The following is a 24,083-nucleotide window of genomic DNA, read 5'->3' on the forward strand; positions in this document are numbered from 1 at the left end:
ATAGGTTGATTGTTCGATAGTGGCAACCTTCCTCCGTATGAAAGCTGCATGCTAGCACAGTTCATATTTGTGCTATTTCTTTGCAGTCCTCGCACTCAAGAAACACACGTTATCAAACCATAAGGAGGTGCCCTTCGCAATATGTAAATATTTCACAGCACATTTAAGTGCGTCTTCTCTTTAGACTGAGTTTCTGGCTCTAACAGTAACCTTAAAGGAAACAGCTGCTTTTTAGGTATTCTTTCTACCGCTCATACATCAGATTTGGGTAATTCAAGTTTAAATTTTATTCCACTGGTTGGTGAAAGGCACTACCAGAATGACTTCAAACTGACATTTTCTGGAGAAACCCAGTGATATATTGACTTGTAGTGAAAATGTTCCTCCAGAGAAACCTTTGATTTTGTTTAGAAGGTCTTCACAACATAGCACTGGGTTTTGCTTCAGCAAGAGGCAGATAATTAACATTATTATGCCAGTAGGTCTGAAGGAGTTTGAATTCTCAACTCCAGTGTCCTTGGAGGACTAATGCATCACCTACGTGTGGCAGATGAGGAGAATATGTGAATGTAATTGATGGGCTTTGCCGACTATTGAAGTTACATGTGCTGCTGGAGTACCTGACATTCTGTGATGGGTGTTTGTTGCCCCTTTGCATGTGGAAACAAGTCAAGCTTTTCTAGAGAGATTTGAAGCCTGAATCTATTGGTCCTCCTGGCTTTCTAACTGCAGCAGTGTAAACTGTAGTTAAGATGGAAATGCCGGGTTCTGTTCTTTTTTCAACATGTGAACTGTGGGAGTCAACTCACCAGTTGCAAACCTGCGACCTACTAGCAAACTTTTATTTCTAGACTGCCCTTCATCAATCTCCGATGTGATCACAGAACTAGGGATCGCAAACCTTTCAGATTGGGATGGCTGGATTGCAACAGTGAATATGGGCGGTGGCTGTTGAGTCTTTTTGTGGATGCCAGTTAATTTAAAAGACTAGGAATCCTATTCTATTTGTGTCCCAAAGAACAAGAAATAACAAGTTTTATCACCTAGACTTTTTTCTTCATGCACTGATTTTATGCGATTTTAACACTTGATAGATTGAATATGTTTTAATGCCGCACATCTCAGATTTCTTAATCTCCATTGGGCATCTTTCCAAGAAACATTTAGCTTTAAACACCATGCAGCTGCCTTTTTTCCCCTTTTATTTTTTATTACTGTTGATTTCGTTTGTTTCAAAAGCGTAGCCCCCCTAATTTTCCAAGTGGAGATGAACCATACAACTAGCTGTTGTATCCGTGCCCACTTATACCCAATTGAAATTCCATTCCATGCTTTTGTCTTTTAGGTTTCGTGTGCATAATGTATTTTGAAATACCACCTTCTTTCTGTCGCATAAAACAGCAACATACAAACCAGTGTCATGTTCCAACCTCGCTGTGCCATTAGTGTTCAGAAAGTAGGTCATGATCTCTTGGAGGATTGTGTGGGGACAGCCCTGAGTTTTCAATTGACTCCATTACCGAGATATTTTTTATCTAATGGGCCGCATTTGTTGCACCTGAAAAGAGATTTTTGATGTTTTCATTTTGTTTCTGTGGATTTCTCAAAGCCTCCCCATTATGTGCTAAATTGGAGGTTTTGTACGTATACATGTGTAGGTGTTTATTTGTAGTTTATTTATGCTGTTGGTTTTCTGGCCTTGAATGCGTCTACCTGAATGCATTATTTCCCCTCCTGCGTGGTATTCTGGCCCGCATCTCATGACCTTTGTTCAAAAGCCTTTTTTTCCTGCGTGGATGCTTTTTTCTGAACGTCAAGCATTTTGGTTCACGCTCATACAGCTGCCTGAAATGTTTAGTTTGGACTTGTTCAAAAGTTTTTTTTTTTGTTATGCTGAGATAATGCCATTTTTAAAAATGTTTTTCTAGAATGACACATTTAAACGTTTGAAATCTGCCAAGAATTTAGTGGTGTATTAGTGTACTTGATGTAGTGTAGCCACTGCTTCAAGAGGAAAAAAAAAAACCCTCTTTAAACACCATACTGGGCCGTGGCTGAGTGCTGGCTCCCTTACTGGCTGCACAAGTAATCCCCCGCAAGGTCTGTATTTCCTCAGACGCCTCTTGTTTGCAGGCTGATGGCTCCAAGTGAGCATCTGAGAAAACAAGAAACTCTGATTGGCTTTACTGCTTTATCTTTGTGCCCCCTTGTTGCCTACTCCTGATTTTCCTGAGCATCCAAGCAAGCTGTAATAAAGGCACACGCACATAGAAAACAGCATTTCATATGGGAGCTGTTATGAAAAAGGAAAAAAAAAAATTACTACTGTGCTTCTATGGGGCATAACTTTTATTTGCTGCATTGCTGCTGAATGCAGGTGAAGTCAAAGTCTTCTGCTGTGCTTGTGTGCTCGGTACCCCTAGTTTCAGATGCTCGATTAATATTAAAAGACTGAAATGCACCAAGGAACAATTTGGGGAGAGGAGGAAAAAAAAACATTCCATTAATATTGATGGTTCAGTGCACTGCAAAGTCTAGCCTTAAGGAGTATTTTTGTGTTCCGATTCATGTAATTTATATACCTTAAAATCCTTGAAGACTAATCCTTTAAAAAATGTTTTAAACAATGGTGGAGAAGAGTTGGAGGTCAAAGTTTTGAATTGTGAAATGTAAGACCATCACTTCTGTGGCTTGTGTTCAGAGAAGCACTATTTCTAGCACTTTGAATGTTTTTTTTTCACTGAATTATAAACGGGGAGATGCTTGCTATGCATACATAGACTTACACTTTTTATATACAGAAGTCAATATGCAAACTTTACAATTTATTCATCAAAGACACTTGTGGGAAACACTTATTTTTTTAAAATATTCCCCTAAAAATCCATACCCTTTTGCCACCAACTCATAAAGCTCTAGATGTCCTTTGTTATTTCTGCACTGCTACTTAGATCTAATTATTATCACTCAGGTTTCGATGTCAGACATTTGTGGATGGTGTAACAGTTAAAAAACTCTGATACCTATTAGCAAGGAATGGTATGTATAACACTGCTTGACTTTCCATTTAATAGGACATAGTTAATACCTTTACAGGTTTATGTCCTTATACAGTAAATGCATTTTCACTGGCTCTGTCAAACTGGTGGAAAAAATACAAATCTGACACTGTATGAATCCTATGTTAAGATGTCATAAGGGAAACAAAGGGCTCTGAAGTTAGACTGACATCCTTTGTATGTTCCTGGTGAAAGGGATTCATACAGTACATAAAACAGTGTCTTAAAGAATATCATTTTCTTTCTTGGAAACAACTTTGCCCTAATCAGCTGTTGTTATTTCTTTCCCTTGTCTCTGAGGTACAGCAGTATGTCAGTGAATTTCGAAGTTCCGATTTGTATGTTGGCTTTCCTTTGTGTTTTTTTTTTAGCAGGTTTCTTCAACCAGTGGTATGTGGAATTTCTGCCTAATAAGGAATAGTGCTCTTAGAATTTTCTGTCATTCTTCCAGTATTTGTGCTATAGTTCTGGCCATGCTGTTTTTATGTACAGGGCACACGTTCAGAAAGATAGGAAACATATTTTATACAGCTTTCTGCTAGAGTAACTCATCACGTTTTTCAGAACCCAGTTCTTTGCAGAACACAGACAGACAGAAAGACAGAGTCTTTGCAGAAGTATGTGAGTAATATCAGGAGTCACCTAAATGATTAATAAGACATCATATCAGAACAGCTGGATGAGATCCTGGGATCAATGACCTACTAACTTCCAAGCAGGCTATATATGCTGCATGACCAGCAATCACATGTAACCATTCTTACTGTAAGTTCTAAATTTTAAATTAAAATCAGTGGTTTTTAAGTTGTGTAAGGCTTTCCCATTTTTCTGAGCACCCTCATGCATTATCTTCACTTGTTTATTTTAGATGTTTTAATCACTGATCTTCTGTTTTCAACTTTAATGCATCATTTTTACAACCCTAGTTTTACATCCCCCAAAACGTACAGATGTCCTTTAAGTTCAAACCATGCAGACATCTAATATCTTGACAACTGTTCCCGTTTACTTTATAACGAAATGTTAACTGTGTGGTATTTTTTTGGTAATAGTAATTTCCAGTGGCTCTGAAACGCTGGCATGAAATACGAAACACTCAAGACTCTTCCACTTTCTCAATGAATACAGCTGCACACTTTCTCCTAGAGGTCACAATCCCAGAAATAATGCAGTATTTAAGCTTGACTTGGATCTTACTGTTAAGTCTATTTCCTAGCCAGGGTGACACCTTCAAGTGCCTTTGCAGGCCACCTATCTAAAAAAGTCCCTACAGGATCTATTGTACTTCACAAGCAGAAGTTAAATGAAAAAAAAACCAACAGCCAAAAACCACAAATAGTTGTACCTCTTAATGAAAGATGAGATGCTAGAGACTCAGATTTTAAAATTTTCATAGATATATTTAATTGACATCAAGAGTCATCAGGACAGAAATGGAAAAGTGTTGAAAGCCTTACTTTCTATTACGCATAATTTAAGGAATTACGTTGTAATACTATGTATATACTAATATATAATTTGTCCTTTTCATCATGGTTTTTGTCTTTGAAAACTCAGTATTGCTAGTTATTGTTCTGGGTTCGGTTAGTAGATGTTGCATGGTTATACAGTGTATGCTTCACGGAGTGCTCTGGATTTCTCTGGGGTTCTGTAATGAAAGCCACATTTGTATTAGTTTAAAGATATGGAAATAAACTAAGCTTCTAACTATAGAATAAGGCAGAAAAGCTGAAAAAGGATAAGCTATTTGTGTTCCATGATTCTATTTCCTTTAGTCAATTTGTTATACCTTTTCTTTCTTTCAGCTGACTGGAAACAGGTCAGATTTTACACCTTTTTCTGCCTTTGAAGCCCTCAAGTTGTGTGTTGTAGTAGTTTGAGGAGTACAATATTCCTTATTTATATGGAGAGCAGAAATTTGTTTACAGAAAATGTTAAAAGAAGGATGTTTGAAAGTTACCGTATATAAAAGCAAAAAGCAGCCACTGCGCCCGTTCACTGTAATCTAGGTAGAAAATCACAGCACGAGTTTTCAGACTACTTTGTAAAACTGATAGCTGTGAGCTTTTCTCCTGTTAGGGTTCTCTTAATGCTGTCATTTGTATGATTATGAACAAAAATGAACTGGTTCTCATGCAAATTGCCAATTAGGTCAGAAACAAGTGAAATCAGAGAAAAAAAGAGTGCATTAATGCATTTGACAAAAAGTTGACTAATGAGTCTCATTCATTAACATTGTGAGACTGAAAACAACAGGTCTGTACATTAACAGCCAGAGGAATGCTTGCCTTGATTTCTCAAATGAAGGGAGATTTACAGTAGTTAAGTTCTAAATTAATTTAATGAAGGCAGACCTATTTTTAATTTGAAGGCAGATCTGTTTTTTTATTCAACTTTTAAAGTCTCCAACTGTGAAAGTTAATCTACAATGATGATTTGCATGTGGCTGAGCTCCTCATCTAATTATAGAGCTCTTCTTTGTGGATGTAAATCTGGTGAATTGCACGAGCTGCACTCAGAACTTGGAAAACATGCTGCTTCTTCTCAGAACTGGCTGTTATCAAGACATTTTCAACTGCACAGAGAGACAAAAGAAATGAAATGAGACAGAGAGGCAAAGTTACCGAGATAGATATGTTGGCTGTGCTTTGGACTAAAGGTTAGATTTCTTTGTGCTTTGGTTTTAGTAGATATCCTACCATAAAGAAATTGATTCCTTGTCAACCATGACATGTGGCTGTCCTTCAGCACTCAAGGTTAAAATGTTATGAAAGTTTTGTTTTAGCATTTGTTACAGAGGCTACAGCACTGTTTGTTTGCAGTGGAACTTATTGATTGCAAGTATATAATGGCTCAGTTAAATTAACCATGGCAGGTGGGAGTAGTGATGAGGTTGGAAAGCACTTTATCACAGAAGGAGAGGCGAATTCTTGCAGTGGGATATCAGGTCATGCTGACAGCACTAACACTTGAGGACACACATTATTTTGATTCTCACTTGAGTACAGTAGAATATGCTGCATTTTCAGAATTCAACAGCAAGCCGCTTAGTCATATAACCAACTAGGAACCTGAATTCCATAGAAAAACAAGTCGGTGACAAAGGTACGTGGAAGATTTTCAATAGCCAGCACTTCTGAGTGAAAGAAATCATATCCTTCAGAGAACGATGTGTAGTTCATAATACACAATACTCTCTCCTCTTCCTTTCCTTTTTCTGCTTCTAATTATAATTCCTCAAATGACCAGTGTAGAAAGCGACAATATAAAAGGAAAACAACAAAACCGAAACGGTTGTTTTTTAAAATTTCTTTTGAAGTCACTTTGTTATAATTCGGATAGACGTATTTGTCATGCAGGAACGAGAGATGAAATTAAAGCACGACATGGGGAGTCATAAACGTTTTATAGCTCTGGCAGTGAAACAGCTTTGACATAGCAGAAGGCTGCTATGAAATTAGTGTTTAAAAAATAAGTGTACAAAAGATCTGCAAGTAGTAGGTAGTTTATCTTTTTAAATTTGGAAGCTTAATCTGAGATTAACCTTATTGAGCTAAAGTGTCACTTTAGCAGCTATAAAGAATTCATGCGTGAGACAGGCTTTTTGGCATTAGCTTGTTGGACACTGATCCTGCGTAAAAATATGAAAAAAGCAAAAATCAGACCCCGTGCCGTTCTCTTTGGTAGTTGTAGAGGCGCTTTCGTGGCACTTTTCTTAACAGCCGGGGTGTTAACCTCAGTGTCCTGGCTAAATTCCACCCTGTACTGGTACAATCTGGCCATCTTGAAATCCCCCCTTAATTCATCTGTTGTAACAGTTTCTCACTTCTCGGCCTGATCTGTTGTGTAGTGTTGGTACATTAAAGCTGCAGCACTTCATTATTGGGGTAAGTTGGGTTCCTTCAGGTTTTTAAGGTGCTTTTGGATCCTTTAGAGATAAAAAAAAACATTATTTCCATGCACAGAAATATTTTTTTTTCTGTGTGAGTTTAGCCCGTACAGCAATATTTTACCAAGGTGGCGCCAGTTGGAAATCCTATTGCTTCAAATAATGATAGAGTAACGAGAAACGCTTGTTTTTAAAATCCTCAAAGGGTAAATGCCAGTGGGGTCTTGACATCTGCAAATGTAACATTTGCGAATTTGCTTGCTCTCTGTTCGGTCTGGCCGTCGGAGAAGAGCAGAACGGGATGAAATTGAGCTGAAGATGGTGAACTGCAACTTTCAGATCAGCAGTGCGATAGATTAGGATCATGAGATGAATCTAGCTAATGAGTGAGCATCTTCCTGTTCCCTGCCCAAGTACCCACTTCCCAGCATCCGCATCTCAATAAGGTCCTGCGAGTGTATCGTAGTGAACTCTCCCTGTTCTGTGTCAGCAGAGTGGGGACTGAGAGGTTGGAGACGACTTTACAGGCTCCCTGACAGTTTTATTGCCCTTTTCATTACAGTGGGGTAGGCTTATCCTGGTGGCAGAGGGAGAAAGTGCAGGCATCCGCTGGACACCAGAGGAGGAATTCATGTTAGTTGAGCTATAAGTGTGTGATTACTGTTGTTTCTTTTAGTTGATCAATGCTATTTAAATTAACAATGCCAGTGCATTACCACTTCAATTACCACATTAGGGAGGGTTACTTATGTCTTTTAACTAAATACTTTTAACTTTAGTACATAGTGTCGTATATTATGCGAATGCACAGGGGTGGACGATGTTGTACAGTATGCAGATTTGGCTATTTGCAACGGTTCTTTGTACTGAACCCTCATGAATGTGGCGACCCTATTGTATAACACTTTTTGGACTTGACTATCTTATTGTTTTGAAATGACACTTCTGTAAAATTGTGTGCATGTATTTTGTATGTGGGTGTTGTGCAGCATCACTGTTTTTGTTTTCCATTTGCCACAGAGAAAAAAGAAGTTACCCAGAGCCTTGAAAATTATACTTCTAAGTGTCCTGGTGGAATGGAAGTTATCACACTCCCAGACGGACTCAAGCTGCCTCCTGTGCCGTTCACCAAACTCCCTATTGTCAGGTAAACTTCAACTCGGGGAAGCTGTGAAAAATAGCTAGGAATATGCTAATAATTTCTGTTTATATTGTTGCTTACAGAATACTGCAATAAAAAGTAACCTTTTATTTAAGGAGTTGTTTTAATTTCCTTATTTTAACCTTTTTAACTATATACAGTAACAGTAAGCAATTAGAAATGTAAGTGCATGTTCTTCATTTTTTAAATAACATATATATGATAATATTCAGACACCTACCCCTTTTTAATGTTTAAAAAGATGATGAAATTGTTTCCTACTGTCATTGAATTAAGTGATTGAAGGCAGTTTTAATGTTAAAAGAAATACACACACACTTAAAATAAGTAAAGTATTGACAGTTATCACTTGTGATAAATGATAATGATAAAGATCCTCAACATCCAGTCAGACTGTGAGTTCAATTGGCATCTTAAATGAAACAATTAACAGGTGAGTTTTTTGTTACTATAGAGCACCATAGATTATCAGTGTAAAAAAGTATGAAGCCTCAATACTTTATTTAGTAATAAATCACACATTTTCGTAATTTTCCTATAGATGTTTCAGAAATAGTGTTGTTTGTTTTTTTAAATTGAACTGTTTAGTCTTGGTAATCCTACAAATAAAAGAACTTAGCATTTTAAACATGACAAAGCCATTACAAGGTGTTTTATTTTTCTTTTCTATATATTTATGCATGCTCATTGTAAAAAATCTTTCTTCTGTCTTTGGTCTCCCTGATATTACATCCTACATCTCAGAGACAGTTTTTGCTTTTTCAGCAGATAATACCCATGTGAGCGTTTTATGCTTCATTTTCTGGCTTACAGTACTGGCTTTATATCGGTTTGTAAGCCTTGATTTCAATATTTCTGTCATCTCCTAGACTCCTTTCCTTTCGGAGAGACTTGCCTCCAACCCTGTTGTTAATCATATTGTTGTGTTCGGAAGTTGTCCGTAACACTTTCTCTGGTTGGTTTGCGCTTGCTAAATAAAAGGGATTGGTTATGGGGTGACACAGTAGAGAAGTGGATTGCTGCCTTGCAGAGCTGGGGCCTTGGGTTCAATTCCTGAAGTGTTATTTGTCTGGAGTTTGAATAGGTTTCCTCTGTGTTCTCCTGTTTCCTCCCAGAGTCCAGAGACTGGTAGGTTAATTGGCATCCCATCCAGGGTGTAACCTACCTTGTGCCCGTTGCTTGGCGGGATAGGATCTGGCTGTGCCCTATATTGGATAAAGTGGTTACAAAATGGATGGATGTGAAGAGAAAAATAAAAAATGCATGTCGGTAGCCTAAAGCAAGAAATATTGTGTTCTACCTTGTGAAGCTAAGCAGGTGTGAGCCTGGTCAGTACCTGGATGGGAGACCTCCTGGGAAAAACTAAGGTTGCTGCTGGAAGAGGCGTTAGTGGGGCCAGCAGGGGGCACTCACCCTGCTGCTCATGTGGGTCCTAATGCCCCAGTATAGTGACGGGGACACTATACTGTAAACAGGCGCCGTCCTTCGGATGAGACGTAAAACCGAGGTCCTGACTCTCTGTGGTCATTAAAAATCCCAGGGTGTTTCTCGAAAAGAGTAGGGGTGTAACCCCGGCATCCTGGCCAAATTTCCCCATCGGCTGTTATCAATCATGGCCTCCTAACAATCCCCCTCTGTGAATTGGCTTCATTACTCTGCTCTCCTCCCCACTGATAGCTGATGTGTGGTGAGCGTTCTGGCGCACTATGGCTGCCGTCGCATCATCCAGGTGGATGCTGCACATTGGTGGTGGTGGAGGGAAGTCCCCATTACCTGTAAAGCGCTTTGAGTGGAGTGTCCAGAAAAAGCGCTATATAAGTGTAAGCAATTATTATTATTATTACCTCACAGTACTGTGTCAGCAAATTCTATGAGTATTCCAACATTTATTCCAACATTTCCTTACCAGCTCTGTTTTATGATTTTAACATTTGAATCTTGATGGATGTGTTAGCCTCTCAATGGAACTTTATTTGGCAGCAGTGTTACCACCTTTTGGCCCCAGCTGGTTTGATCTCAGAATCTCAGGTCGGCACAGGCATGAGAAATCTCCAAGGAAGACAAGTTTGCTGCTACAAATGATGTTAGTGGACTAACACTAGGTGGCAGTCTTCCCCCTGGATAAGACTTTTTTTATCCAATGGCCAAGTGTGGTAATTGCAGACACTGCGCCAGAGGAGGTGTATTCCCTTGGATGAGATATTAAACTATGCTAATGAGTGTTTGGTCATTAAAGATCTCATGCACTTTTTGAAATAGTACAGTAGGAGTGTTAATCTCTGTGTTTTGGCTGAATTCCACTCTTGACCTGCACAATCTGCCCCTAAGTCAACTGGGGAAGCAATTACTCGCTTTTCTACCTGATTTGCTGAATACTGGGGTTGTGATGGCATATAATGGCTGCCACATGTGACGTGGGCGCTGCACCTCGTTGTGATATCTGGTGGCAAACAATGTATTTCCTTTCTCTCTGTAACAGATCGGTTAAACTCCTGAATCTGCCCATCAGCCTGCGGCCTCATAAAGTGAAGAGCCTTCTGGGTCAGAACATGGCCACCAAAAGCCCCTTCATTTACTCGCCTATCATTGTGCACAGCCGCGGAGAAGAAAAGGGAAAGAAAATAGGTATGGAGGAAAATAATGCTGTTCTCTTTTATTGTTTGTGAGCTCCGTTGGAAGCTGACCCATGTTTGCAATCTTTTGATCTCTGCCTTGAATATTGAGGTATTGATGGTGTCCCCATAAGATTCCAAATAGCAGGTTGAAAAACAAAACATGTAAATGAATGCGGCTTTTTTTCTTGCAATTTCATTCAAAAATGACTGTTGATTGTTTTACAAGAATTGATCCATGCAGCTCACCCCGTCATTTCTGAAGAAAGGGTGTCACACAGCTTTTTCCATACTCCCATTTATCTAAAAACAAATTAAATGCACTTCCACTTCATGTCCTCTGGTTTGTGATTCACTGTTTATTAGTAAGTCCATAGAATTTTCAGCGAATGTCTTTGAGGATTTTGAATCAGTTCCCTTTGTCTTCTGCTCAAAACTAAAAGGTTTTGATTCTTTCAGCTGATTATTTCAGCGTAGGTCCTTCCTTTGAGCCCAGGAATGTACTGTATATTGTTTCATTTTTTTTAACTGATTCCAGAGGAACATATTTTCTGCGTCTTGGTGACCCTAATTGTACAGGTGCATTGTACTGCTTGAATATAGCATTCCTTAATTGCTTGCTCAAAGAACTCTAATAAGTTAGTTAAGCATGACCTGACTTTTCTAAATTCATGTTGGCTATCCCTACTAATCTTATTTCTATGCATATTTCTATGCTTATTTCGATCCCATCCTTTAGTTTTAATTATTGTTTCCATAACCTTGCATTAAATCGAAGTAAGACGTATTGTTCTATCATTAATTGGTTTAGCTTCATCTCCCTTTTCAAGGATGGATGGTCTATTAGCGATTTTCCAGTCAGTGGGTATTACCCTTGTCTTGAGAAACTGCTGGAAGTGTTTTGTAAATGGTCTATGAATAACATCTCTTGTTTCTTATGTTCAACTGGTAGAACCATCAGGCACTGAAGATCTGTTTGTCTGAAGTTCTTCTAGTACCTATAATACTAATATTTTTAGATACTGTATGTTTATGAAGGTGGTACTTGGTAAGGCCTTCATCGTGCGATGATTTTTCAGTTCCTTTTCCCTCAGTCCTGTGTATTGATACTTTTGAGGAGGATCAATGTTTAATGTAAGAGTTTACACATGCCTAGTCCTCATATTACACAGATTACAAATTGCAGGTTTTAGGACAATTTCATCGACTCTTTTAGGACTACAGTCTGTCTCATCTTGTTTCAGTTTTTGTTAACATTTTCATTAGTTTTAGTGATAAAAGCCATAATAAATTTGAACAAATTAATGTTAACATACTGTAAACTTAAACAGCATCAAAGTACATTGGTTGTGTTTGTGAACTGTGACTTCTAGTCAGTCAGCAGTGACACTTGAAAATAAGTGAAGCTAAAGCAATAAAAAAACTGCTGTAGCTATGGAACAAATGTTACATTTAGTAAGACAGGTTTTGAAGCTTGGAAATAGGACTTAAACATGGAAAACATGTCAGGTCTGGTCTGTACTACGTTCCTCAGAGAGCTGTGGAAAGTGACCTGCCATCCTCAGTTACATTACTAATTAATAGAACACAATTGGTCAGATCAGAGTTTAAAAACCTGGAAGCAAGGTCAGTCAACATCTGTTGTCTGGAGACAGAGGGGAGATTCTCTTTTGTGATTGCAGTGTGAATGGAGTATAGAGACGAAAGGATGTGATTGACCAACTGTTGGAACTCAGAGTGGTGGGCCTTTTGGAAGAGTGGGAGTCAGTGGGAGACTGTTGTGGAGCCGCTAAGCACCTTAGCTGCCTGGCAGTTTATTAAAGAGGGATTTGGTTTTGTTTATCTTACTTATAAAAGTATGAATAAAGCTTGGACCCGTTTTTCAGTTCTGGAATAGCATTTTCGTGTGCATAGGCACCCCGAGCCACACTGCCAAAGGCAGTGCTTTCACCTTTGTGGTGCAACCTGCCAGAGTTTTCAATGAAGTATTGCAGAAACTTGCCGTCTCCCACAATCTACTGCATTGCAGCAGCGCCTGGTAGGGGGATTCAGCCTGGTGTCTGTGAACAAGCACAGCCATCCAATATCCTTAGCAGGGTTAGAATGAATACAGGTGTTGTTTCATAAGACAAATGACGAGGGAGCATGCATGAGGTATTCAGCTTTTTGGTTTTGCTTTTTAATAGTTTTAAATATAAAATAAAAAATGTCAGGTTTTAAATGTCTTCCCATCATTAGCAAAATGTCACTGTTAACAGAGGCTCAAGTGATTATCCACCTCTTCAAATATGCAGTATAAATAAATGAAATAAGCCTCGTTGTTAAATTTACTATTAATTTTAGGACATTCAGAACCTTCATTACTGGCACACGTAATATGCGAACAGATGGTTCTCCAGCATGTACATACCCCACTTTCCATGGAGCTAGAAGATCATATTAGTCCTTCTTTTTTTGCAAACTACTTCAATCAAAAACCAGCGATTTGCCAAAATTCAGATTTTATTCTGAGAGGTTTTGCTAATACAAACACTTTGTTTACTTTGATACAGAAACTCTTTTTAGTGCCAATAAATATTTTGTGGTACAGTATTTTCTGGCATTATGTGTATGAATTTGTTTGTAATATCCTCATGCAAAGAATCTGTATATAGCAGCAAGAAGGGTATATTTAAAATTAATCTTGACAGTTGAGTTTGTTAATCTGTTCAGCCTTTTAGTTTTTAAATTACAGTTTTTTGTGACATAATACATAGACATGCAATGTGACAAGTGCACTACCTTTTATACCAAAAATAGATTTAGTTTTAGAATGTTTTCCTCTTTAACTGATTTCTATCTGGCATTCTTGTGCTTGAATGTCTGCTTAAAATGAACAATGTGTGATTTCGTATAGTATCTTGGGGCTAAAAAGATTCTGAAATATGTTTTAATCCTTAGTGCAATATTGGAATTTTCAATTATTAATACTTGTTTAAATACTGCTCTACTGCACATTCTTACAATGAAGTATACTGTTTCAGAGTTCTGGTCTGGATTTGTGTTTTGGATTCTAGTAAGTACTTTAACCATGCCTTTCTGGTGAGTGTACACCAAGGTTAAGGTGATCCTGTGAATTATGTTTGTTTGAACCTGAAATGCATGTAGCTTTCATATTTTATGTACTTCCAAGCACATCTCCTAATGAGATCTCATAACAAGACTTCAATCCTTACATCACACTTAAAATCTAACTGGTCACCTCAGCTCCCTGAGACTTAATACATAAGTGGGTATTTAGTATGTGGAATGTTTTTTTTTAAACCCTGTGAATCCAGCCTTGGGTTGGAAGGTGAGATAAATGAAATCCTTATGAGGAATCAATGATGCAAGTGAGCAAGGGGCCACTGTTAGCAAAGACAGCAGGAGGCAGTACTATGTACTATGTATATGTACCACATAAAGTGCTGGGCAGATCTTTGACATGGAAATTTGTTGTGTTGGAGAGAAGAATTACCAGAGACTCTAAACAGGCAGTTACAGCACTTGCTGTGTAGTATCTTCTAATACTTTTGAATCGGGGCTTGCATTAGGATTATTTAAGTCCAAGTCACATAAAAGAGCTCATACTTTTGTGTATAAATGCCTCTTTCCTATTATAAAACGCATACAGTATATGCATATGTATCTTAATTGGAATGAAAATGAATATTGCATTTTTAGAATAAAATGGGAAGATGGAAGCATTTTGGCTGCAACATTTATTATGTATTATTAAAAACCACGTCTTTTCCACCCGTCTCTGTGGTGGAAAAGTGTGGGTGACTGCTGTTCCTGTATATGAGCGGCTGCTCTCTCTTGGCTCCGGAAACTTCCCTCAGCACAGGCAGATCAGACAGCAGAGACTCTTCCTTCTGGAAACACCCCCCTCTTTCAGCGCTGGTCCAAGGCTTAGCCTCTCCACTCTGTGCAGTAGCACCTCCTGCCGTCAGGTCAGCTTTATGGCTTCTTGAGAACGCCTCTTCTTTCAGTTCCGGTGCGGGTCTTGGCCACTTGGTCTCCCTCCGCCAGCACTGCTCAGGACTTTGCTCTCCGTCAGCTCTATAAGGCTAAGTTTGGAGAAATTACATTACACACCTGCCATATGACTGTACACCTAGTGACATAAAATAAAAAACGAAAACGAGAGAGAGAGCTACGTACGAAACATCGCCATTGAACGGCACCGATACGTTTATGTGAGTGACCTCTAATTAAGGCCACATCCTTACACGAACAGCTCTGGCTCTGTCTGAGCACTTTGTTCGGCCACTCTTGTGTATCCAGACCCTTAACCACTGGTCTCTTTCAGTGGCCATTGTGCAATAGCGTTGCAATGTTGCTGGCATGCGTGTCGATAAACCCCAATTTCAAAGAAAGCAGAATTGCTTTATTCTGTTGTTTTACTTTGGATTTGTGTTCTTCGATATTGGAAATATACTATAATTCTGAAAAAAGGAAAGAAGCTTCCTCTTCTATTTTTATGCTCTGTGTACAGGAATAATACTGTAATTTTCTGCTATGCTGGTCTCTGGCATGTTAGAGTTTGTGAATTTCTCAGCCTTAGACATATTGTATAGTAGAAGAAAGAGTTGAGATTTATATTCATGGATCTGTAGACAGGCAATCACACAGGCATGCTGCAAATAACAGAAGCATCTTACAACAGGAGGAATGTCCCTAGGTTATTCTGGATTCTTATGATTATTTCTGAAAGGAGCTACAAACTGATCTTTAATTTCAAGATACTAGAGAGAAAAGCTGGCTGTGCAATTGATGAGAATGTTGGACCAAATAAACCCAACATCATTTGCAGTTCCAATTGCAGTACATGTGTAGTAATTGCCACGAGTTTTTCTTCTTCCACCTCAGTTTGGAATTGATAATTGTCGATAACTACTCCTCTCCTACTATCAAAGGGGACCTGATGCTAACATAAATACTTCTTGAGGGACCTTATCTGAGCCTGCAGGTCTTTTTAAACTCCAAACCCTCTGTGGAAATGGCAAAGCTAACACATTGGGCAGAGGGCTTGACACGGCTCTCACTGATAACACCACTTATCCCCAGGCACCTGGCCATCCACAGGAGTCAGTGGAAAACTTTGCCAGCTTCAAATCAACCTGGCCTTGGTGGTGGTTGCTAAATTGTGTGCTGCCCCCTGGGATCTCCAGGTCACAGATGGCTAATGACAGCCTAGATCTGAACCAGCGATCTCTGGAGCATATAACCCAACCTGCCAACCTGCAAATCTGTTGCATTCAGAATTGCTTCCCTCTTTCATGCAATTGCAGGGAACCAATATTTATATAAAAAATCTTTAGGTGATATACCTCTTTCAAGCAGCCAAAAATATGTATTTATTCTCTTTTTACAATTGAATTTGGCGCCAGGATCATAAGACTTTAGGAATTTTGTTCGCTACCAAGAGGATTCAGAAAATTCGATGAGATGAGTATTAACCTGGCTTATCAGCTCAGTAATGCAATTGCAGTTCTTATGGCAGCTGGATACTTCATTCCCATAATCATGTCAGCCTTAAGAGATTGACGTATGACACGTGCCTTGTTTTTGACGTGTCTTGGTTAAAAAAAGCTTAAAAGGGAGAACATCCAGACACGAATTGAGGCTTCTCGTTAACAGGCATAACTGTTTAAGTAATGCATATCAGTGGTTATTTGCTCTCACACATTGTTATTGGTAGTATGAGTGCAATATCTAACAGTTTGACATATGCAAAGCCATGTTAATATGCAAACAGGTGTGCTTCTTAAAGCTACTGCGCCGGGTGTCATACTGGTATATTGAAATATAAAGTGCTGCAACAAATACTGATCAATGCTTATAATTCTTTCCAGGGTGCTTAACAGCAACTGTTTTTCTGACAACCATGAACAGGAACATACATAATAGGGTAATAAGGGTATAGCATTTTGGAAAAACAGCTCATTTCTACGTGATTCCACGAATGATTAAATCTTTGAAGTAGAAATTCTCAAAAGTCCTACTGGAATATTAGGACCTAATAGGAAGTGTTTAGCTTCTGTAATTAACATATTTGTTCCGACTTCAGTGTATTTTAAAAGCTTAGCAAGTGGATTTTAAGGTTAGCATCGCCTCACAGGTCTAGGGTTCTGGTGGTGATTCCAATCTGGGTCACTCTCTGTGTTCGGTTGCATATTGCTTCTATATTGTTAGTTTTTGGGGCACTTTGGTTTATTAATATGCTGGTTAGGTTTCATTAGATTTTCTACATTCTCCCTAGAATTTGCTCTCTTTGCCCCCTTATCATTAACATAGAAAGATACAGTATGTATCACTGTGTATGAAGTGTATGGTACTTGTATGGTTGTTGGAGTATGGGACAAGATACCAAGCCATGTTGTTCCATTCATTAGTACAACAATCCTTTCAAGCAGTTTGCCTGACAGTTTTTAAGTCCACTGGTTTTTCATCATCGAAAAGCTCGATACTGTTTGAACCTGAGAAAGTAGTCTCATTCAATAGGCTCTGCATGTGTGTCAATGAGACCTCAGCAGATGATTGACAGTTCGATGATGATTAAATGTTTGAGGTGTAGGTGATGATATTTCTTTTCACTTTGGTGGCTGTAATGTATTTGTATTGTGAAACAAGGAGTGCTTGGAAGTTTACAGATCCAAATGAGAGAACCAATATTGTGTTGCTTTCATCTTTGAAAAAAGATCACTTTTTGCATGCTTTGTGTCAGTTTAAAAAAACATAAAGAGTGGTATGCAGTAACTAAGATAGGAGACATGATATAACTTGTCTGGACTCATTAAGATAAGAATCTTGACTGGCTTGCAATAACCTGTTGATTTATACTACCCATTTTGAATGTTTTAAACAACTGACTCAGTCTTACTGCCTGAATTTCAGATGTGTCCATTAAATATTTTGGTTTCATTACATTCAGAAGCAAACACCATTTTAAAAATCATAGGCGTGCCAACAGACGTTTTACAATATAGTTTTCAGTATACGGTATGCTGAATCAACCTCCCCTTCATTTTTTTAGCAAGTGGCTGTAGATTAGTGCCTGTAACAGTTACATTTGCTCTTTTTAACCACCCTGCACAAAAAAGTCCTATACGTTCCATATGTTATATTAGATATGGTAAATTCAGTTGAATAAGGTTGCCTATTTTGTGGGCTATAAGACTAGAGGGCTTTTAAGTTTTATGACACTCTTTTCCTGATGAGGCTTCTAAGATCCAAGCTATTGAAGATACGCTGTCTTCCTCCAGAGTGCAGGCCTAGGGCATTTTTCAATGTTCCAATCCATGCCACTTTCTATAAAACAGATTGATGCAAAACCATAAAATAGAGCTTCTATAATAATAGATTGTTTTTCCTATAATTGTTTGGAGACTTGTTCTAAAAACTGCTTAGCTTACCAGTATCCTTTTGTGACTCTAATCCACCGTTCAAGGCTGGCAATGTTTTTCAAGCATTTAAACTCGCAGAGGGTGAAAGTGGAAATCTTTAATATAACAGTATCAGCTTGTGAGTGTGAGATAAAAATGTCTGTGTTAGATGAGATTTGGGGTGCTTCTAATTTTTTAAAGAACGTCTGGCTGTCACTGTCTACCTGACTCACCAGACTACTTTAGAGTAGGTTTGATTGTTGGTCTGTTTTAAAGACCATTCAAAGAAATCTGGAATTGTCGTGTAATTCAGGGCAGGCTGCTTTTCTCATCTTTCAAATGCATTGATTAATGCTGCATTACTCTCTTCAAATATAACAGTATTAATGAAGACACTTCTTATTACTGGCCAGCACATGTACTAACACAGATCTCAAGAATGAATATGTAAGGTAATGAAACAGGTCCGCTCCCAGCAATGAAACTTTATTGGCAGAAAAAAGAGAGTAACACATCACTAAACCAAGTATTTTATTGTATTTAAGGATATTGCAATAATGATAGATGTATTTCATATATCCTTATTGGAAACAATAAGGGAAAAAAACATTCTTAATATGATGCTTTCTTTGCTTTTATGACGCTATAAAGTTGAAGGAATTACTGGTCCTCCTTTGTGATTTACATAAATTAACCATTTCGTATATTTTCATGAAAATCAGTCTTTTCTTGAGGCTTTAAATGAGTGTGATGTATTCATTTTTTAATAAAAGTGATCTCACAGGTAAGAAAAAATCAGGCGAGAGGAAAAAATGACCTTGTGCTTCTATATATATATATGATTTATAAAAGCTTCCATTTTCTTACAGGAGTCAAGCAGTATATTTTAAAATGACATTTGAATAGTGAATAAATTTACATGTATTACTGCAAGCTAAATCCAGCTGGGAAGCCTGCATTATTTTGAGTGCTGTTCTGTTTGACTGTTTCTGTCTAATTTAAAAAGAAAGGATTAAGTACCCTTGCATTCCTTATGGGTACTGGAGTATTGTCCTTATTAACCTCTGAGTTCTCCTGGCTCTTGTCAAATTTTAAATCAGAAGAAGTATCATTGTCTGCTCCATGCAGTCTTCATGGCAGTGCAAGGAAAGCTCTCAGTGCTAAAAAGACAGTACCACTTTAAGTTGTATTTTTTTAAACCTTCTAAAAGGGTTTTCACTAGCCATAAAACACTCTTTTTTTGCCTATAAAAAACAGTATAAATTTCAAATATACCTTGGTCCATTTGTTAACAAACAAATGCCAATAATACACAAATCCATGGTATTAAATTTAGATCCGTGTTGACGCTGTGAATTAACCATGGGCCATCTGCCAATTTCTTTGTAAATTACCTTAAACTGATCATTTTTCGTTTTCTCAATTTGCCCACAGAAACAGCTTTCTCTTAATTATTTTTAATTGATGGGTTTTGCTTCACAAACTTGTTGAAAAAAAAAAGATCAATATACCCATTACACATTGAACAGCTGTCGAGTAAGATATTTTGGATGTCGTCATTCATTTTCATATATCTTTTTTTAATTCATCTACTTACATTCTAGAAGGTGGAATATGGGAAAGTTATTTCTTTGCATACGTTTAATTCTTTTTAGGATTTGTCCAGAATGGCATGGAACGTATTAGAGTATTATGTTATTATTGATCGACCAGTGAAATATTAATGACTTTTGACTGAAATTGATTATTTTTAGGTGAGACTTACTTTTGATTGCCATTTGGCTCTGGTATGATATTTTGTGGATGGAAGACTTTGAAAAATAATTGAATCCACTGGAGTGAGGATGTTTAGTCATGAACACACTTGGAGAAAATCTAAAAATAGTTTTATGTTAAATAACATGGGTGCTTTTATGTATTTGAGGTGGACATAAGGAAGATGAACAGATGAACAAGATTTGTCTTGTTCCCTTGCTATTGTTTTTGAGGATTTTGAAAGCTTGACCTAAGCCCTCACTTATTCTCTGTAACTAAAATGATTACAGTCTTTTTATTTAGCAATGTCACACATTCTTTAAGTCAAAGAAAGTACCTGGTCATTCTCAGATTTTTTTTTAATGTGCTGAGCAAAGGTGCCCATTGTAGAAACCAAGAGATTCGAGCCTGTGGTGTCCGTTCGCCAAGCTTCATTGTATGCAAAGAACAATACAATTAGGATTATTGTTGTAATTGTTCCAAGGGGATGTGGCTCTCCACAGCTTATATACACTTTTCTCTTCACCCCCCCTCCCCTGTCTTTGAGGTACTTTCTCAAGAAACTCAAGGACTCAGGAACATTCCTTCCGTATCAGGGAGTTTGGTACAGAAGATGGGAGTTTAGTACAGAGAGGGAGAAGTATCTGTGCACAAGCAGGCGTGAAGGTTAGAGTTTAGCATGTGAATTCAGCAGCAGTTCACAGCTCCTACCACTATATGGGTACAGAGTAACATACAGATTCTGTTAGCGGACTCAATCACGGTAATGGTGCTCCAAACTCCTTGTGCTCAACCTAAACAAAAGATTGGAATACAATTCTAGTAGCTGGCAGGTAGTGCTTATGAAAGCAAAAGCCCTATTACTCTGTTAATGGTGAATATGTATTGCAATTTGAAAATTGAGGTAGCACCATGAACTGTGGAGGTATTTTGTACATCCGGGTTGCAGAAGATAAAGGCAACTGACGTTCCCCTGATCAGAAAAAAACTGTAATCATTAACATTAACAAATCTGTAGATCGAATGTTGGAAAGTACATAATTTAAAGGTATTAAATATTTAAGAAAACAATAGGTGGAAGGGGAAAGCTGGAGGGTAGGGCGAGAGGGGAGGTGTCAGTGATGGTTTTTTCTAAACCAGCAGTGCTGATGGCTGCAGAAATAAAGCTCTCTCCCAGCAGAAATAGTAAACTCAGTTAAGGGGATGCAATTTTACACTGAGCAGCGAGTGTTGCAGGCCATCACAATTCATTGTGAGTTAGTAAATAGCATTAGGCAGATGGCTGGGGCTATGAAGACCTACTTTTATTTGCGTTTGAAAGTAAAACGAATGGAAATGTGGTTCCCGACGGCGAAATAGCTCTGAGATGCTTATTTCAAATACCACTCTGAATTTTTTGACATGATTATCTACCTTATAGGGGCAGAAATGGGAGAGGGGCAGCTGGCAGGGAAAGTAAAAATAACTTTTGGGGAATAGATCTTTCTCCTTTCCCCATCTCATTAGTGGCTTAATGAGCCTCACAAGTTACCTGTTGTAAGAGTTCTCCTCAAGGCTGAGTGAGGTTGCCACTACTGGCATTCTCTGAGATGCCATTTCCTGAACGGTGGCCTTTGTATTATCACAGAGCCTGGGTCTCTCGAGTTTAAGAATATTTATCTGTAGCCTCTAAATACTGATGTTTCAGGTGCGTAACAGGTGTCTCAAGCTGACGAAATCATTTCACTGTAGTTCCCAGTGCTTGTATTTTTAAAAATGCTAAATATGTATTTAAATATTTATGTAGATATTCCAATTAAAAAATAACATTTTGTAGCCAAAATAAATCTTTATAAATACATGTGCATGCTCTTTACATTTGCACAGTCATTTGCTCAAAAAGTGTATTAAATGTTGCATGTGCATGTGCATGTTATTTAAACATGTTGAAAACAATTTATTTCAAAAGTCAAAACTAGAAGTGAAGTGTTCTCTTAGAATGTGAAACTGCCTAATCAGATTTCTTCAGCATGTGGTTTTGTAGGTGATTCAAATTGCAACTGTGCTGACCATCAAAAGAAACATATCACATACACTGTAACTACAAATTCCCAAATTTTCACCAGGAAAATGCTTTCTGTAGACAGTTTATCGAACAGACATCACAAAAGTGAATACGCTATGCTGATGACCATTTGTCATCAATGGGGTATCTGCTGTGAAACTCAGAGGCTAGTATAGGGTGTGTGGCCATCTTTGAGAGCAGTACAGACTAGACAAATGTGACACATTGGTTGCCGATGCCTTCGTGTGGGATTCTGTCCCTTTTGTCTTGTAGAGCCTGGATAAACGTGCTGGTTCACTGATCGCAGAGTCCTAGAAACCACAGGTCATCCCACAACTTGCATTGTCTCACTGTGTAACTCCAGAGGAAGAGTAAGGTCCCAGGTGGAATGGAACACTATGCTAGGTAGCACAGATCTGCAGGGACTGTATGTTCCTGTCCAAACCATCAGACTTGGGCCTCCCCATCAGCTGGTTGGTTATATGCAGTAATTAGCCCATTATTCTATATGTATGAGACACCCTCTTTGATATCTACCAAGATCTACATAAAAACCGTGGTTTATCACGAAAGAGGACTTAGGCTCCACTCCTGGTGAGTCCATCTGTGACTTTATTCAGCCTTCAATATCCTGACGGCATGAAGGTGTTGTGATGTAAATAATCAAGTCATATTGATTCTGTATTTTTCTTTCCTGATTTCATCAAGCACGATATTCAATTGTATTATGACTAGTCACAAATGAATAATTAATGCCAAAATGAAGCCAACACAATTAATTAATATCCAGAATCTTTCTAATTTTCTCAGTAAATAGTGACATTTCTCTTGCTCAATATATTTTCTGATGAAGACCACTACCAGTTTTTTTGCTACATCAAAGTCTTCCTTTTCTCTTTTTTTTTTCTAAATCATGGGATGCATAGCCTGTGACATGTCTTTCAATTTAATTTGAGTTAGTCAGTAGTTTTCCTGTTTTTACATTTTGATCTCTTTGTGGTTGTATTATTTTCTGGCGAGGGTCATAGCAACCTGGAACCTCAATCATAAGTATTGGGTGCTGGGAAGGACAGCACCTTGGATGGAACTTGGTGCCAATGCAGGCCACACATACACAACCAAAGACAAAAGCAACGTCGGAAACAACACGGCTTTAGAAAATGGGAGGAAAACTAGAACACCCAGTAAAAATAAAACAAGAAAATGCAGGACGAGCCTGCCTGGTAACCCAGACCATAATAAAACCCGGAACCCAGGATCTGTGAGCCAGCAGCAACTACTAAACACCATTGGTGATATATTTAATTATTTTGCAATTTTTACTCTTGCTTAAATCTCAGGTGTGTACAAGTTGAAGCTCATGAACTCTTTCGTATTCAGAAGACAAAAAGAATTTGAGGGAAGGCACCTAATGGGATGTTGAGCACAACTGTGTGAATGTGTATTTTGAGGAGAAAGACGTACTGTATTGCAGTGCAGTGAAGTTCTGAACAACCTCATGTTGCTCAGATATTAGGCAGGCTTATGTTTGACATTTGATAATCACAAAGTAATTTCAGCAGCAGTTACATGATGACCAGATGGAGCTGTTTTAGTATTATTGTCATTTTTATGTTTGTATCATTTTTTTCCACATAAGAGGATAGCTGTCTTTCTTTAGTAGTCATAAATACACCAGGCCTCTTTTGTCTGTATGAATATGCATGAAAAATACAGTCTTCCATATTTAATAATTGTGGACTCCTGAAAGGAGTCTTGGGTTTATAATGCTCCGGTGTTGGTGAAAGACAAATGAATATAATTATAACTCATTTTTGTCTTTCTTTCCTTGTGTTTGTTTGCATATTTAAGTTGAAGTCTGTTAAATGTTGTGAATAGTAACTAAATGTGCTTGGAGACTAATTCTGATTCAGAGTGCAGTTCACACACTGAGAAAAATCTGCACGAATCCTCTAGTCTGCAGATTTTAGCCCGTTGTTAACAACAGGTCATCTTTAGGTATTTTAATTAAAGGTAATTTTCTGACAACTGCTATAATCAGGACACTTGTCTTGTAATCAAAGATCAAAGAGTTTTTTTGACCCCAAGTAATAGACTGAGATTTGGCAAGGTGCTGGAAGATAGAATGCTGACTCTTGTCGTCTGAGGTACTGAGG

The 24,083-nt window shown here is 38.1% G+C and overlaps 1 protein-coding gene across 3 annotated transcripts in view; it reads left to right on the top strand.

Moving 5' to 3' along the window:
- Positions 1–24,083, top strand: part of trappc9 (trafficking protein particle complex subunit 9) — a 619,314-nt gene that overhangs the window by 58,232 nt on the left and 536,999 nt on the right. For all 3 annotated transcript variants that reach the window (XM_088601827.1, XM_088601825.1, XM_088601826.1), the window contains 2 exons: positions 7,969–8,095; positions 10,590–10,735. In XM_088601827.1, the coding sequence (XP_088457953.1) occupies positions 7,969–8,095; positions 10,590–10,735 (273 nt within the window). The remainder of the gene's footprint in view (positions 1–7,968; positions 8,096–10,589; positions 10,736–24,083) is intronic.

This window comes from Lepisosteus platostomus, chromosome 12 (genome assembly GCF_059453375.1).
Source record: "Lepisosteus platostomus isolate fLepPlt1 chromosome 12, fLepPlt1.hap1, whole genome shotgun sequence".
In the NCBI taxonomy this organism is placed as follows: Eukaryota; Metazoa; Chordata; class Actinopteri; order Semionotiformes; family Lepisosteidae; genus Lepisosteus; species Lepisosteus platostomus.